At 41.0% G+C, this 15707-nt stretch overlaps 1 protein-coding gene across 1 annotated transcript in view; it reads left to right on the top strand.

The window, feature by feature from the left end:
- CD109 (CD109 molecule) overlaps positions 1-15707 on the top strand; it is a 123489-nt gene that overhangs the window by 84830 nt on the left and 22952 nt on the right. Inside the window, exons 20-23 of the mRNA XM_028097760.2 lie at positions 957-1070; positions 1608-1826; positions 2605-2749; positions 5441-5617. Coding sequence (XP_027953561.1) covers positions 957-1070; positions 1608-1826; positions 2605-2749; positions 5441-5617 — 655 coding nt within the window. The remainder of the gene's footprint in view (positions 1-956; positions 1071-1607; positions 1827-2604; positions 2750-5440; positions 5618-15707) is intronic.

The raw sequence follows: 15707 nt of genomic DNA, 5'->3' as shown, positions 1-15707 counted from the left end.
AAGATTCCCAACATCACAGATCATCAGGGAAATGCAAATCAAAACTGCAATGAGATATCACCTCACACCTGTCAGAATGGCTAAAACCAAAAACACAAGAAACAACAAGTCTTGGTGAGGATGTGGAGAAAAAGGAACCCTCTTGCATTGTTGGTGGGAATGAAAATTGGTGTAGCCACTGTGGAAAACAGTATGGAGGTTCCTCAAAAGACTAAAAATAGAACTACCCTATGATCCAGGAATCACATTATTGGATATTTACCCCCAAAATACAAAAACACTAAATCAAAGGGTTACATGCACCCCCATGTAGCGTTATCAACAATAGCCGAACTATGGAAGCAGCCCAAGTGTCCACCAATAGATGAATGGATAAAGGAGATGTGGTATATACATGATAATAATGTGGAATATTATTCAGCCATAAAAAGAATGAAATCTTGCCATTGCAGAAACATGCATAGAGCTAGAGAGTATAATGCTAAAGCAAAATAAATTGGTCAGAGAAAGGCAAATACCATATGATCTCACTTATATGTGGAATGTAAGAGACAAAACAAATGAACAAAGGAAAAAAAAAAGACAACCAAGAAACAGTCTCTTAACTATAGAACAAACGGATGGTTACCAGAGGGGAGATGGGTGGGGGGATGGGGGAAGTAGGGGTGGGGATTAAAGAGTACATGCATCATGATGAAAATAAAATAAAATGATAAAAAAATAAAGTCCCTGGATCCTAGTAGGCACTTAATAAAATGTAGTTAAATAACATAAAGCACATCAATTTATCATCACTGACTTGGGCTAAGTTGGCTGTTTGTTTTCCTTTGATAGGCAAGTGGACATTTCTTTGTGGAATTATAAGCTTCACAGGTTTTGTGAGATGTGCTTTTAATTACATGAAGTGTGAAGTATTTTGACTTGAATAAAATATGTATTCATTGTGTTCTTTCCAGCTACAAGCCTTCCAACCATTTTTCATTTTTTTGAATCTTCCCTACTCTGTTATCAGAGGTGAAGAATTTGCTTTGGAAGTAACCATATTCAATTATTTGAAAGATGCCACTGAGGTAATATATTAAAGGTTTTGTTAACCATTCACACTTCAGGAAAGAATGGAGAAAACGCACAGGGCTTGGGTTGTTAATGTTTGGGTATCTGGGAATCTAAACATTTTATACATTTCTGAGAGACTGAAAATAAACATACGATTTCTTCTACTTATTAATGTCTAAGGATAGTATTAGCATCTATACATTCTCTTCATTCCCAGCACAGGTTTTCCGCTTTAGGCGCATGACTTCCTTGCTGTCTCTGAGGCAGGTCTTTCTCTTTCCTGCCTGCCTGTACTTTTTCCTAGTCCCCTTGCATCTAGAAGGTGTTGCTTCTTCTCACTGGCATTCTGTGCTCCTTGCGGTTGGCAAGGAGTGGAGGAGGAGAGCATAGAGAAATGAAGTTTTCCCTGATAATGCTCTCATCCTGTCCTTGGCTGCATCTCTGTCTCATCTTTCTCTAGTCTTGCACCTCACAGTACTTAACGTGGTGATAAAACAACACTTTCCTGAGGAGCATTTATTATATAAAACTTTTGATAATTTTCCTTCCAGGTTAAAGTAATCATTGAGAAAAGTGACAAATTTGATATTCTAATGGCTTCAAATGAAATAAATGCCACAGGACACCAGCAGACCATTCTGGTCCCCAGTGAGGATGGGGCAACTGTTCTTTTCCCGGTCAAGCCCACGCATCTGGGGGAAATTCCTATCACAGTCACAGCCATTTCACCTGCTGCTTCTGATGCTGTCACCCAGAGGATTTTAGTAAAGGTAAATATTTGAAGTCTTGAATAAGTGAAACAGAAATCCATAATTGAAATGAAACAAAAGATGGTTTTTCTCTTGGTTAAATTTGTTGGCAAGATCTAGTAGGTCATCTCCTCCATCCTCCTGGTATTGTCTGATTGTTTTCTCATCTGTATGTAAAGATATATAGTATGTTTTGGAAGTAATTGCCAATTTCCTCTTTAACTTTATGGTATGCCCATATAGCAAATCTCTTTTGCCGTCAATTACATTTAGCAACTGTTACATTGGGGTCCTGTTAAATCATGCCAAGTTGATATGTAGATTTTGAATTTTGGAATTCCTCAATACAGTTAGAAGAGATTTTGTAGATTTTTTTTTTTTTTTTTTTTTAGAGAAGGTCTTATGCAGAAAAAGACAACTCCGCCTAGTGGATGAACACTTGTGTTCTGGGGGGAGACAGCCCTAGGTTCAAATCCCAGCTCTGTCAAGTGTGACTTTGGACAAGATATTTAATCTCTCTTTGGATAATAATATGATTTACCTCAGAGGGTTTTTCTCATCACCTTTGCATCTTCTCCTTTGTCATTTCAATTGCCATTTCATGAAATGTTTTGTTTACTTTAACTAGAAAGTAAACATTTATTAACAGATTTGAAGCAGGAATCAAAAACAGTAAGTATTTATCTAATTGTACACATACTGCGGACACAACAGGCAAGATGTTTATCTTATTTGCATAAAGTTCTTTGTAAACAGATGAGTAGAGATGATGTTAATCGTGTTCCTTTTTTTCCAACAGGCTGAAGGAATAGAAAAATCATTTTCACAATCTATCTTGTTAGACTTGACTGACAACAAGTTACAAACTTCCCTGAAAACTTTGAGTTTCTCATTTCCTCCCAACACAGTGAGTGGTAGTGAACGAGTTCAGATCACTGCAATTGGTAAGAATATCAGTATATCACCATCACTACTGGTTTATTAGTATATGACTATACATGTACTTTTAAATCTATTTATAGGTGTATTTTCTTATTTAGTCCTAATGAGAAGAGGTTGCAAAAATTTTTAGTTGGTACCAACTGATGATTACAATAGAAAGACTAGCAGATATGTGTCCTAGGCCAGTTCTTAATTGCAGTGTGCATTGAATCATGTGGGCATCTCATTTAAAGGAAGATGCTGGTGTAGTAGGCCTGGGGTGGGGCCTTGGGTTGTGTATTTCTAACAAGTTCCCAGTTGATGCTGATGTTTCCGGTGGATAGACCACTCTTTGGGTAGCAGGACCCACTATAATGTGGCTGGAGGGAGGGATTATTTCTAAGAGCAGAGCTTCTGTCCTCCGTGGCTCTCGACCTCGGGTACAAATCACAATCTTCTATGGAGCTTTGTAAAAACACAGGTTCCACTTTCAACCTACACAATCAGAATTTCTTTTCTTTTTTTTTTTTTTAGATTATTTATTTATTTATTTGACAGAGAGAGACACAGCGAGAGAGGGAACACAAGCAGGGGGAGTGGGAGAGGGAGAAACAGGCCTCCTGCTGAGCAAGGAGCCTGACTTGGGGATCACGACCTGGGCTGAAGGCAGACGCCTAACGACTGAGCCATCCAGGCGCAATCAGAATCAGAATTTCTTAAGCTCTGGCTAGGGTGTGTATATTTTGAAAAGGTTTCACAAGTGCTTCTGATGACCAAAGGTTGAGTACTGTTGCCTAGAGCAGTTGTCTGTGAGGGAGGCAGATAACCTTTACAGCAGGAAGCAACCCAATGACTTCACCCTCTCCTAATCACCTTTGGCAACCCAAAATTATTTTTTTGTCAATTGTTAAATATAGCTTCCACACAAATGATTTGTTTATATAGCTGTGCTTCACAAATAACTGAAGGAAATATTTAGATTAATGAAGATTAGTGAATCTAAATAGTTTGTTAGGTTTTCAAGATGTCAGGACCTAAGGCACTTTTTTAGAGATTCTTTTAAATCTTCTCATTATACTCATAGGTGTAATGCTCCCCATTATAACTCAACCAACCAGTCCCTCTGTAGAGGACCTTTTGGGAGCCTTAGGTATAATTCTTAAGAAGAATTAAATAAGCTCTCTACTCAGGGGAATGAATTCTCCCATAGTGTTGGGATGCTGGGAGGTGCAGCATACACATGGGGGGATCCAGTACACACACACACAGGGAAGAAGCCTTGAATTTCAAATGTATTCCACCACTCCTTACATTGGAATGAGTCTATCTTTGGTTATTGAAACACTCTTGAGGGTTGATTTTTTTTTTTAAAGATTTTATTTATTTATTTGTGTGTGTGAGAGAGAGAGCACAAGCAGGGGGAGCAGCAGAGGGAGAAGCAGACGCCCAGCTGAGTGGGGAACCTGATGCGGAACTTGATCCCAGGACTCCGGGATCATGACCTGAGCCTGAAGGCAGACACTTAAGGCAAAGGCTTAACTGACTGAGAACACCCAGGCGCCCCTCACAGTGGGGTCAGAATTAGAACTCAGCCCCTGTATTTCTGAAGTTTTACTTGTTTCCCTGAGTCATAGTGTTAGAATGTGGGTAGAGGTGTCTTCTTTTTATTTATTTATTTATTTATTTTTAAAAGATTTTATTAATTTATTTTACAGAGACACAGCAAGAGAGGGAACACAAGCAGGGGGAGTGGGAGAGGGAGAAGCAGGCTTCCCGCTGAGCAGGGAGCCTGATGCGGGACTGGATCCCAGGACCCTGGGATCATGACCTGAGCCACCCAGGCGCCCCTAGAGGTGTCTTTTATTATTTATTATTATTTTTTAAGATTTTATTTATTTATTTGACACAGAGAGAGACACAGTGAGAGAGGGAACACAAGCAGGGGGAGTGGGAGAGGGAGAAGCAGGCTTCCCACTGAGCAGGGAGCCCGATGCGGGGCCCGATCCCAGGACCCTGGGATCATGACCTGAGCCGAAGGCAGACGCTTAACGACTGAGCCACCCAGGCGCCTCGAGGTGTCTTTTAAACAGGAATGTTGTTTAATTGTATATTACTAACTTTGAAGAATATTCCTAATCCTTTTTGATCCTGAAATTCATTGAAATACTTTTATGTGTTAATTCTACTTTGTTTTTGCTAAAGAGAACACATTGAAAAATATGACAATCCTTGCCCTTAAAAAAAAAAATCATTTCTCAAGTGTTTGTAGTGTATTAGTAAGAAATCAGAGTGAAAAAAAATCATTTCTCAAGTGTTTGTAGTGTATTAGTAAGAAATCAGAGTGAAGTTCTAGTTAGGTGAAGAATACTACTAATAAAACATTTCTTTCCTATATAAAAATGATGGTTTCCTAATGGTCAATTCCTGACATTTTTGTTGAAGAATGATTTTTTAAGCTTATTTTTTTGCCTAGCATATGCCCCATCTTCACCTGAGCTAAAAGTCTGATTTGTCCCATCATCTCTGAGTTTGGTGCCACTGTGCTGTCAGCTATTTATTTGATCAGTCTTCCTAAGAGCTTGACGTAAAGTCTGTCGTCTGTTCCAAGCAGTGGAATAATCATCGCTTCAATGTCAGCCACCTTCTGGACTCTGCAGAAGTCTTCTGGGCACCAGGACTATTTGCTGATTGTATCGAATATCTTGTGCTTTCAGGAGATATCCTTGGTTCTTCCATCAATGGCTTAGCCTCATTGATTCGGATGCCTTATGGCTGTGGTGAACAGAACATGATAAATTTTGCTCCCAATATTTATGTTTTGGATTACCTGACTAAAAAGAGACAACTGACAGAAAACTTAAAAGAAAAAGCCCTTTCATTTATGAGGCAAGGTAAGCATTTTAGAAATATACTTTCATCTGTAAATTTTTCTTTCTTTCTTTTTTTTTTTTTTGAGGAGAGTCCACTCTAGACCTTATTTCAGTATAGACCGATTTGTCTTTGCTGTGTGATTGTAGGACTAGATGGTGTTGAAATGTGCTACAAGTACAAGCCGTGGGAAGCTGTCACCCTTCTTCCTGCAGCTAATTGTCACTAATTGCTGCTAACATGTTAAGGAGTTAGTGTCTAGAGGGGTTTGTATTTTAAGAAGGGACCTGACATTTAAAGCTACCAAAAAATCTAGAGGACTGAGTGTTCATTTATTCATTACACATTTATGGAGTATCTGTTGGTGCCGGCGTCAGCTCTGTGGCTGAGGAAACAGAGGAGGTCAGGGCGTTTCTTCTCAAGGAATTCCCTGTTCAGGGAAGACAGTTCTGAATTCCAGAACCAGATCACCTGGGAGTAATCTGTACAGACACACTTGGGCCATCATGGGGTGGGTACCTTGTCAGTGCATTTAAAGTGTCAGGTAGGTGGGAGTTAGGAGGGCACAGGAGGGCATCAGAAGATGCCACACTGGTGGTTACTGTCCCCTGACTCCTAGAGAGGCTGATACTGTTCACAGACACCAGATGCTTTGTGTCTACACCTTGCAAATAACAACAGTTGTCATTAGCTGAGCGCTTATATGTGCCAGGCAGTGTTCGAAGCACTTTATACCTAATGTCTCATTTAATGCTAATAGTGTTAGTATTGCCCTCCTGTTTTTACAGATGAGGAAACTGAGACACAGAAAAGTTAATTAACTTGCCCAGGGTCACATAGCAAGTGAGTGGCAGAGCTGGGATTTGAACTCACTGCCTCACCCCAGAGTTCATGTGCTTAATGTCCATACTTAGACAAAAACAACATTTTTAATAATAATAACGTAAGTTTGATTTCCTCAAATACTCCAGAAGCCAGCCACCCAAAGTTACAGGCTCAGTTTTGTGCTTCCATGTTAGGGGACTTCTAGCAAAATCTCTTTGTGGCTGAGTTTATCTGTCTACACAGTTTGGGATACCTGCTGCCCCTCAAACTCATGAGGATTAGAATGGTTTATGCAAAATGCTAAAAAAAACCTACCCTTGTTCAGTATAATCTAAAAATCAAGTCAACACTTCCCAACTCCTAAGTGTTTTATTTATTTATTTTTTTGGAAGGAATGGGTTAAATGCAAATCGAGGCAAGCTGTTGGTGGTTTTGCTAAAACTTCTCCACAGTTAAGAATTAGAAAGCTTAAAGACACTATTTTGATGTGAGCTTTTCTTCCAGGTTCCCTCATTATGTAAGGACTTGTTTATCCTAAACTAAATTTTATGTTACAATGGTAATAAGGAACCCTGTTTAAAGGCTTTACAAATATTTTCATTTAGTTCTTTTTTTCCCTCCTTAAAATTACCTATTTATTTATTTATTTGAGAGAGAGAGAGAACACACGCAAGCGAGTGTGCATGAGTGTGTGCACGATGGGGGGAGGGGCAGAGAGAGAGGGAGGTAGAATCTTAAGCAGACTCTGCACTGAGCATGGAGCCCTATGCAGGGCTGGATCTCACGACCCTGAGTCATGACCTGAGCTGAAACCAAGAGTCAGATGCTTAACTGACTGTGCCACCCAGGCGCCCTATGTTTTCACTTAATTCTTACAAAAACCCTAGGAGATGGGTGTACTGATATTATTTCCATTTTACAGATGAGGAAACTGAGGCACAGGGAGGTTATATAACTTACCCATGATTACTCCCAGGTGATCTGGTTCTGGAATTCATGTTCTTCCTCAGATCGATATGGGATAAGTTTACTTTGCAACATTTTTAGGTTGTTAAAAGCCATAAGCTTAGGATGGAAAAGGTCCAGGAATTGGCCAAGATGATTGAACTTGGCCAGTGTGCAGGAGGTCTCAATGGGGCTTCTGATAAAATAGTAAAGGGGGAGCATGGGCTCTTATAGGGAAGGAGACAGCAAAGGTTAGAATCTGAAGTGTCAGGTTAGACCACAGTGAGCTCTAAGATGTGGAATCCCAAGAGGATGAGCTGGTCAGGGTCCAAAGCTCTCCGTAGGGTAGGCTGGCAGAGATAAGATCTGGAAGGGAGGAAGGGGGTTGTGAGTCAGGAACCATGTGCTGCAGGAGAGGACAAACTGAGGGAGACCAGCGATTGGAATCGGAGCTGAGTGTGAACTGAGTGTTGCTGTGGGGAGGGAGAGAGTGGTGTATTTTCCCTCAGATTAGAGCCAGGCCCTGCATGACTGGGATGTGGTTAGGTCTTCAGGAAGTTCTCAGAGATCTACCAATTGGTACTTTGCATACAGAGCTATTTAAGATTATCCTTCTTCATACATATATTTGTGGATCAGTCATATTTAAACACAAATACAAGAGCTGCTTTTTTCAAGTTCTATTGTAATTAGGCTTAAGAAGTGGTATCGAGTGCCCTCTGTGGTACAGTGTGTGCCATGCTAAAAAGAAAAATGAGATTTTACACATTGCCATAATGGTTATACTTAAGGAGATGAAAAATATTTCGGATTGTTATAATTTAACGGCACCTTTTAAAAACAAGATTCTGACTTGTATTCAAAATTCAGTGCGACTGGCTTCAAGTAGAAAGTAGGTAGGAACTATACTGTTGCTTTATAATTTGATACACATTCTTTGGGCTAATTTAATAAAATAAAGTAAAATATTTTAGAAAGTGCCCCATAATTCCATATTTTATATGCTGTATGAATTGTAATGTTCGCTAGTCAAATATCAGTGCTATAAAAAAAAGTGAATTTTCTAGTTTGAACCATTTAAGGACTGATAAAATGATAAAATCATCCCTTAAAGATAAGTTGAGTTGTGTTCTAGATACTTTGCTCTGGTTAGCAGAGGTTCCTAAAAAATGAAAAAAATCCTCGGTATCTATTTTTTTTTTTTTCCTCAAAAGGAGTGCTGGTCCCTCAGGCCAGCCCTAGCCAGGCTGAGCGCCAATCTGCAGTATTTCAAAGCCATCCTCGGCCGGGGGGTGGGAGGGGGCGGGGTGGGGCGGGGCTGCATCTCCTTGATGCTTGGGAGCCTTCCTCACAAGTGCTGGTTGTTAGAAGGTGTAGAGGGCCAGAAGGCAGAACAAGCATGGTTCTCTAAAGGCCACATAGTCTTGCAAGCTCCCAGAGGCATGAAGAGCACTACTTCTGTGAGGTAGGCCAGCCCACCTTGGGGGACAGAACCTTCCGGTTACAGTGCCAGCTATGGAGGTGGTCACACCCAGGCTCTGAGTCCTGCCTCCTGCTTTGGGCCTGTTTTCCCACCTGTAAGATAGGGGTAATAAAGTACCAACTTCATGGGGGCTGTTTTGAAGATGAAATAAGATATTTTAGCACTTTAACACAGTAAATGCCCAGTAACTGTTAGCTATAGTGTATACAGTTAGTTGCATCTGACCGGGGAGTTAGGGTCCACAGTCAGCAAGTAAACCCTGTCCATCTGCCTCAGAAACAAATGGGAGGTTCTTCGCTCTTTCCATCCCGTGGTGAATCCTTCCACTCGCACACCGTCATTGCTCAGCTGGACAACTCCAGGGGCTTCCTCTTAGAAAACTCTCTGCTTCACTGTCCTCTCCCCTTCAATACAGCCTCCACATATAATAAAAGGGACATTTGTTTTTTAAGATTTTATTTATTTATTTGTCAGAGAGAGAGCGAGCACAAGCAGGGGGAGCGGCAGGCAGAGGGAGAAGCAGGCTCCCCGCTGAGCAGGGAGCCTGATGTGGGACTTGATCCCGGGACTCCGGGATCATGACCTGAGTGGAAGGCAGACGCTTAACTGACTGAGCCACCCAGGCATTCCAATAGAAGGTATCTTTGGAAAATGTTAAAATCAGGTCACTTACTTGCTTAAAATTCTCTAATAGTTTCTGCACTGGGTGACCTGGCCTTGGCCTCCATCTCTCACCTCACTGAGGCTGCCCTTTCTTGGCTCCCCCTCGGCTCCATCTGGAGCACTCCCAGCTCCATGGTGCTTCAGGGCTTAAACCCGCTCTTCCTTCTCCTGGGGTCCTCCCATGGCTGGCTCCTTCTCATCGTTTAAGTGGTGTTTCCCTCAGAGTGGCCTTCCCTTCCCTTTAGGAGCTCTCATTTCATTTTCTTTTTTTTTTTTTAAAGATTTTATTTATTTATTTGACAGAAAGAGACACAGCGAGAGAGGGAACACAAGCAGGGGGAGTGGGAGAGGGAGAAGCAGGCTTCCTGCCAAGCAGGGAGCCCGATGCGGGTCTCGATCCCGGGACCCTGGGACCATGACCTGAGCTGAAGGCAGATGCTTAACAACTGAGCCACCCAGGCGCCCCAAGGAGCTCTCATTTCATTTTCTTTTTCTTTTTTTCTTTTTTTTTTTTAAAGATTTTATTTATTTGACAGAGAGAGACAGCGAGAGAGGGAACAGAGGCAGGGGGAGTGGGAGAGGGAGAAGCAGGCTTCCTGCTGAGCAGGGAGCCCGATGTGGGGCTCGATCCCAGAACCCTGGGATCATGACCTGAGCCAAAGGCAGACGCTTAATGACTGAGCCACCCAGGCGCCCCTCTTTTTCTTTTTTTAAAAAAATATTTTATTTATTTATTTGACAAAGAGAGAGAGAGAGAGCGCACAAGCAGGGGAAGTGGCAGGCAGAGGGAAAAGCAGGCTTCTCGCTGAGCAGGGAGCCCGATGCAGGGCTCGATCCCAGGACCCGGGGATCATGACCTGAGCCGAAGGCAGACGCTTAACTGACTGAGCCACCCAGGCACCCCTCATTTCATTTTCTTTACCACACTTAACATTATCAAAATTATCTCGTTTGCCTATTATTGTGTGTGTCTCCTGCACTAGAAGGTAAGCTCCGTGACAGTGGGGGCTGTGTTTAATCATTTCACCATCGTATCACGATATAAGCACCACCATAAATACAGACTGGATGAATGAATTACTGTCAATATTCATTTCTTTGGGCCTCCAGTTCATCATCCTGATGCGGGGGTTGGGCCCAGAACATGTCTCAAGTACTTCCTGGATTGTTTATAAACACTAAAAGTTCTACCTGGCCTTGGCTTTTCTTAGGAGCTAGGGAATGGGGCCAGTGGTTTCAGCTCACCTTCTGAGCGGAGCAGGTGAAGTGGCTGATGGAAGTCAACACGATGGCGCCCCCCCAAATACGTCATTTCACCGGTTGAACTCCATTGTATTTCAAAGTCGTGGACAAAAGCTTCTTGGTATAATGCTTTTCATTATGAAATCAGTGTCTCATTTCAGAGACTCTGTTTTTTCTTTTGCCATCACATTTGCCAAACTCTAAATATACTGTAGTTGTTTTTATTTTTTAAGAAATTAAAATGGTTTTGGCATGAGTCATGATTATATTATTTAAATGTCATTTATGAACAGAGCATTGTTTTACTTAAATCATGCTTGGCCCAGGAGCCTTGTAACCTAACCCATTGTTTTTTTGGTCAAAACAACAACTACATCATTGAATGAAGTCTCTTTTGCTGTCAGAAAGAAAAATAGAACTGTAAAACGAAAACTGTTTTTGATAAGGACTGGAAATCCTGTCAATTAGAGATTTAAACCACTTGTTTTCCTCAAATATTTAAAAATGGAACCTGTGGCTCCATTTTTCAAGTGAGACTCAGACCAAGCCTAGTTGAAAACACGTTATATTTTTTTTCTGTTGAAATAAAAACAGGAAAAATAAGTTTCAGAATTCTTTTTTTTTAAGATTTTATTTATTTATTTGAGAGAGTGGGCGAGAGAGAGTACACGAGTGGGGGGTGGGGAGGGGAAAAGGGAGAGGGAGAAGCAGAATCCCCTGCTGAGCAGGGAGCCCGACGTGGGACTGGATCCCAGGACCCTGGGATCATGACCTGAGCTGAAGGCAGATGCTTAACTGACTGAGCCACCCAGGTGCCCCCAGGTTGCAGAATTCTGATGCTGTTCGGGTCATCACAAGAATGGCTAGAGGCAGTAGTGAAATTACTGAAAAACTGAAAAACCTGGGGAAGTAAGTTCTTGCTTTCCATATTCCATATCATACAGAGTAAGGACGTTGATGATGATTACTTTTCTTTTAGTACAGGAACTATTTTCATCAGCCTTTTACCAGAGGAAGTGAGTGATAGAGTCACAAGGAGCTGATTTTACTTCTTTTCCTTATATGTAATTTTGACACTTGAGGTAAACCAAGTCAAATTATGTTCAGGATTTTTTTCTATGTCTTTCTATGAATAGTATTTTCATCTTTATTATGATAGATTATAAATATTTTACATTCATGGCTATTCCAAAGAAAATTCATGACCCAGGAAGTGTGTAGCTTGTCTGGCCCTTTATAAACAACAGTTCATGGGTCATTATCCTATCAGACTCTTGACTTCTTTTGTATTTTAATATTCAGAAGTGTCTGTTAATTTCTATTGTACTATTGCTTTCTAACTCCAGAGCTATTCATGAAACTGTGACCTTTGGGCAATACTCTTATTTCCTCATAAACTTTTGGAGAGAATCATATTTTTACCTTTTTCACCTATTATGAAAAATCTCCAACTGAAGTGACTACACTTGACTGTTGAATTGTTGTATTAATAGTAAACATCACAGCCTAGTCAACGGTGTCCTTTACTGCTTATGGAATGGTTGATTTGCAGGAGAAGCACTGATAGTTCTCCAACGATTCGTGGCTGATTTATGTGAAGAAGGCAACCTCACAGGATGTTCCTACTGGGAGAGTCATATAAGTTCCTCTCTCTGGGTTCTGATTCTCTCCTTTGTTTTGCTATGGGAGCAGAGCTGGAGGTGTGGAATCTCAGTTTCATCTAAGCCAGCTCAAGAAATGTACTCCACAACTGGAGATTGTCTGTGAGTCCTCCCCCTCCTCTGGGCTTGGCAGCCCCTGATAGAGGAATGGTGCTAGTTGTTGATATTAATGGGGACTGTTGGAGGTCAGCCACCTGAGGGGTAATTTCCATAAGCACTGATCTCATCTGCATGATCTCATCTCTCTGGTTTTATAATAACATACTTGGAACTGCAGTTGTTGACGTGATTTGGGGGCTTGGAGCACATGGTCCTCTCTTTAGAAGCTGGTCCTTCTTTTCCCAGAGACATTTCCTGTAGTGATGGTGGGTCCTGAAAGCTTTCTTTCTTTTCTTTTTTTTTTAAGACTTTATTTATTTGACAGAGAGAGACACAGCGAGAGAGGGAACACAAGCAGGGGGAGTGGGAGAGGGAGAAGCAGGCTTCCCACTGAGCAGGGAGCCCGATGTGGGGCTCGATCCCAGGACCCTGGGATCATGACCTGAGCCGAAGGCAGACGCTTAATGACTGAGCCACCCAGGTGCCCCCCTGAAAGCTTTCTTTTCTTCTCTCTCCCCTGCCCTCCCCTCCCCTGCCCTCCCCTCCCCTGCCCTCCCCTCTCCTCTCCTCTCCTCTCCCCCCTCCCCTTCCCTCCTCCCCTCCTCCCCTCCTCCCCTCCCTTCCTGTCCCCTCCTGTCTTCTCTCTCCTGCCTTCCCTTCCCCTCCGGTATCCTGTCAGGTTGAGTTCACAGTTAAACTCTGCTATCTGGTGGATTTAGTCCTGAATTGGAAATTGAAGAAGAATGTCTTGGACTCTTTTGCTAATTTCCTTTGTAAACACTTGAAAGTTTTTCTGCTTCTCTGTGAACCCTGACTGCCTCTGAAAAAGGAAGAGATTATATGTTGTGTTTTTTTCCAAGATTTATGAAAACTAAAACATGTTGAAGTGAACTAGTGTTAATAATGCCTATCATTTTTTTCTATTCTTGTTTGTTTTCTTTTTTGAATATGGAGAACATTAATATGCTTCCAAAAGCCCAGCTTACTCTAAAAGGTATATGTGAAGGGGTATCTCTCCCTCTTGTAACCCTTCTCCCAACCCCTTGTGGATAACTTCATTAGTTTCTAGTTTCTCACTCTCTCTGTAGAAATTAACATATGCATTTATATTTTCTTATTTTCTCTTACACAAAAGGTAGAATACTATACATACTATTTTACTCTGCCTTTTTCACTTAACAGAGAATCCAGGAAATCACTCTGTCTGAGTTCAGAAAGATATTCCTCACTTTTTTTCACAGTTGCATGGTCTCCAATGTGTGTATGTACTACCGTTTACGTCAACCAGTTTCCAATTTGGGGGCATTTAGGTAGTTCCGGTATTTTTGCAGTTACAAATAATGCTGCAATGAATAATCTTATTATCTTCTGCATATATGTTTTTTTGTATTGTTGGAGGTATATCTTCAGTGTAGAATCTTAGAAGTGGGATTATTGGATCAAAAAGTATAGACACTCCCTTCACAGCAGTTGTACCGTTCTGAGTTCCCTCGAGCACTGAACGAGGTTTTGGTGTCCTTACAGCCTTCCCAACAGAATGGGTGGTCAGACTTTTGAATCTTGGCTAGCAGGATGGGTGAGAAATGGTATCTCAATGTAGTTTTAATTTGCATTTCACTTATTATGAAGTTGAACATTTTTCCATATATTGAAGTCCATTTCTCTTTGTTTTGTGAAATGTTTCTTGTCTTTTGTCTGTTTTTTTTCTTGTAGGATTTTACTCTTTTTCTCTAAACTTATATATAATAATAACTAATAATATATAAATGTATGTATAATTTGTATGTTAATATTAGGGACAGTAGCCATTTATCTGTGTGTGTGGCACATATTTTCTTCTAATTCATCGTCCTTTAACTTTGCTAATATGTGTTTTGCCATGGAAAAGTTTAAAAGAATTTTTTGTGGCCCTATTTATTACATATTTTCTTAAAAACTGGGTGTTAGAAAGCCTTTTCCCATGCCTGCAGTATGGAGTGATGCCTCTTGTCTGTTGAGGGCTTGCCAGGTAAAGGTGCTGCGCTTTGTAAAGGTGCTGCAGGTGACCTTGCACTTGGTATGTTCTGAGTTCCAGTGTCCTCATCTCTGAAGATGCTATCTCTAAATAGCATCTACATCCTAGAGTTGTGAGAATTACCTGAGTTCATACCTGAAAGGGCTTTGAACAGTTCCTGACACGTGATCAGTGTTGGATCAAGATCAGATATTTAATTACTGTACCATAGTATTTCAGTTTTAAATATGAATATTATAACACCGTTCATCATAACACCGTTCTTTAAATTAAAGCAAAATTCTGGCATCACCTAAATGTTGTTTGTATTTCTTTTACTATAGGTCTTAAAGCTCACCATGAAATAGTGTCTTGTATTTTACATGCTTTGTCTTATTGTAGCTTAAATCAGATACTCAGATCTGGGGTTTCTGGGGAAGGGCTCAAGGAGGAAAGTTTGGGACATGGCAAGAGCAGATTAGCTATAATTTTAAACCATCAATGCTCATGTTTTGTTAGTTAAATATGAATAATTACTTATAGTTATTGATGCTTCTAAAATGTGGTATTCATAAAGTAAACTTTTTTTGTTACTAGAGTTTCCTAGGGATTGAATTCAACATTTTATAAACGCTTATGGTTTCCAGGCTCCATGTAACTGTGCTGCAAAGTTCATACTGTGTGATGTCCCCTGCCTGTAGTAGAATCCTTTAATTTTCAGGAAGAGTGCTTGGTTACCAGAGAATCATTGATAATGCCTTGAATTGGAAACATTTTTGGCTCCTGCTTATGCTTGCTATCTAATGATAAATTGTTGCTATTTTTTTTAAGTGAGAGACTATCAATTTCTTTTTTTAAGATTTTATTTATTTATTTGTCAGAGAGAGAGAGAGAGAGCACAAGCAGGGGGCGTGGCAGGCAGAGGGAGAGGGAGAAGCAGTCTCCCCGCCAAGTAGGGAGCCCGATGCAGGGCTCAATCCCAGGACCCTGGGATCATGACTGGAGCTGAAGGCAGCCGCTTAACTGACTGAGTCACCCAGGCGTCCCAAATTATTGCTATTTTAATTTCATTTTTAGCAGCTTAGTTTATGGTGGGTTGTTTGGTGAATCTTTTAGTGTTTGGCCTATGATTTCTTAGTCATTGGTCTTTGAGACCTGCATTCATTGCTTTGCAAGTATGAAACACCTGCCTTATTTGCAGC

This window comes from Eumetopias jubatus, unplaced genomic scaffold (assembly GCF_037043125.1).
Source record: "Eumetopias jubatus isolate StellerSeaLion01/CBP00866 unplaced genomic scaffold, mEumJub1_p1.0 scaffold_6, whole genome shotgun sequence".
NCBI lineage: Eukaryota > Metazoa > Chordata > Mammalia > Carnivora > Otariidae > Eumetopias > Eumetopias jubatus.
The sequence above is the reverse complement of the archived record's forward strand: the minus strand, read 5'-3'. Positions and strand labels throughout refer to the sequence as shown.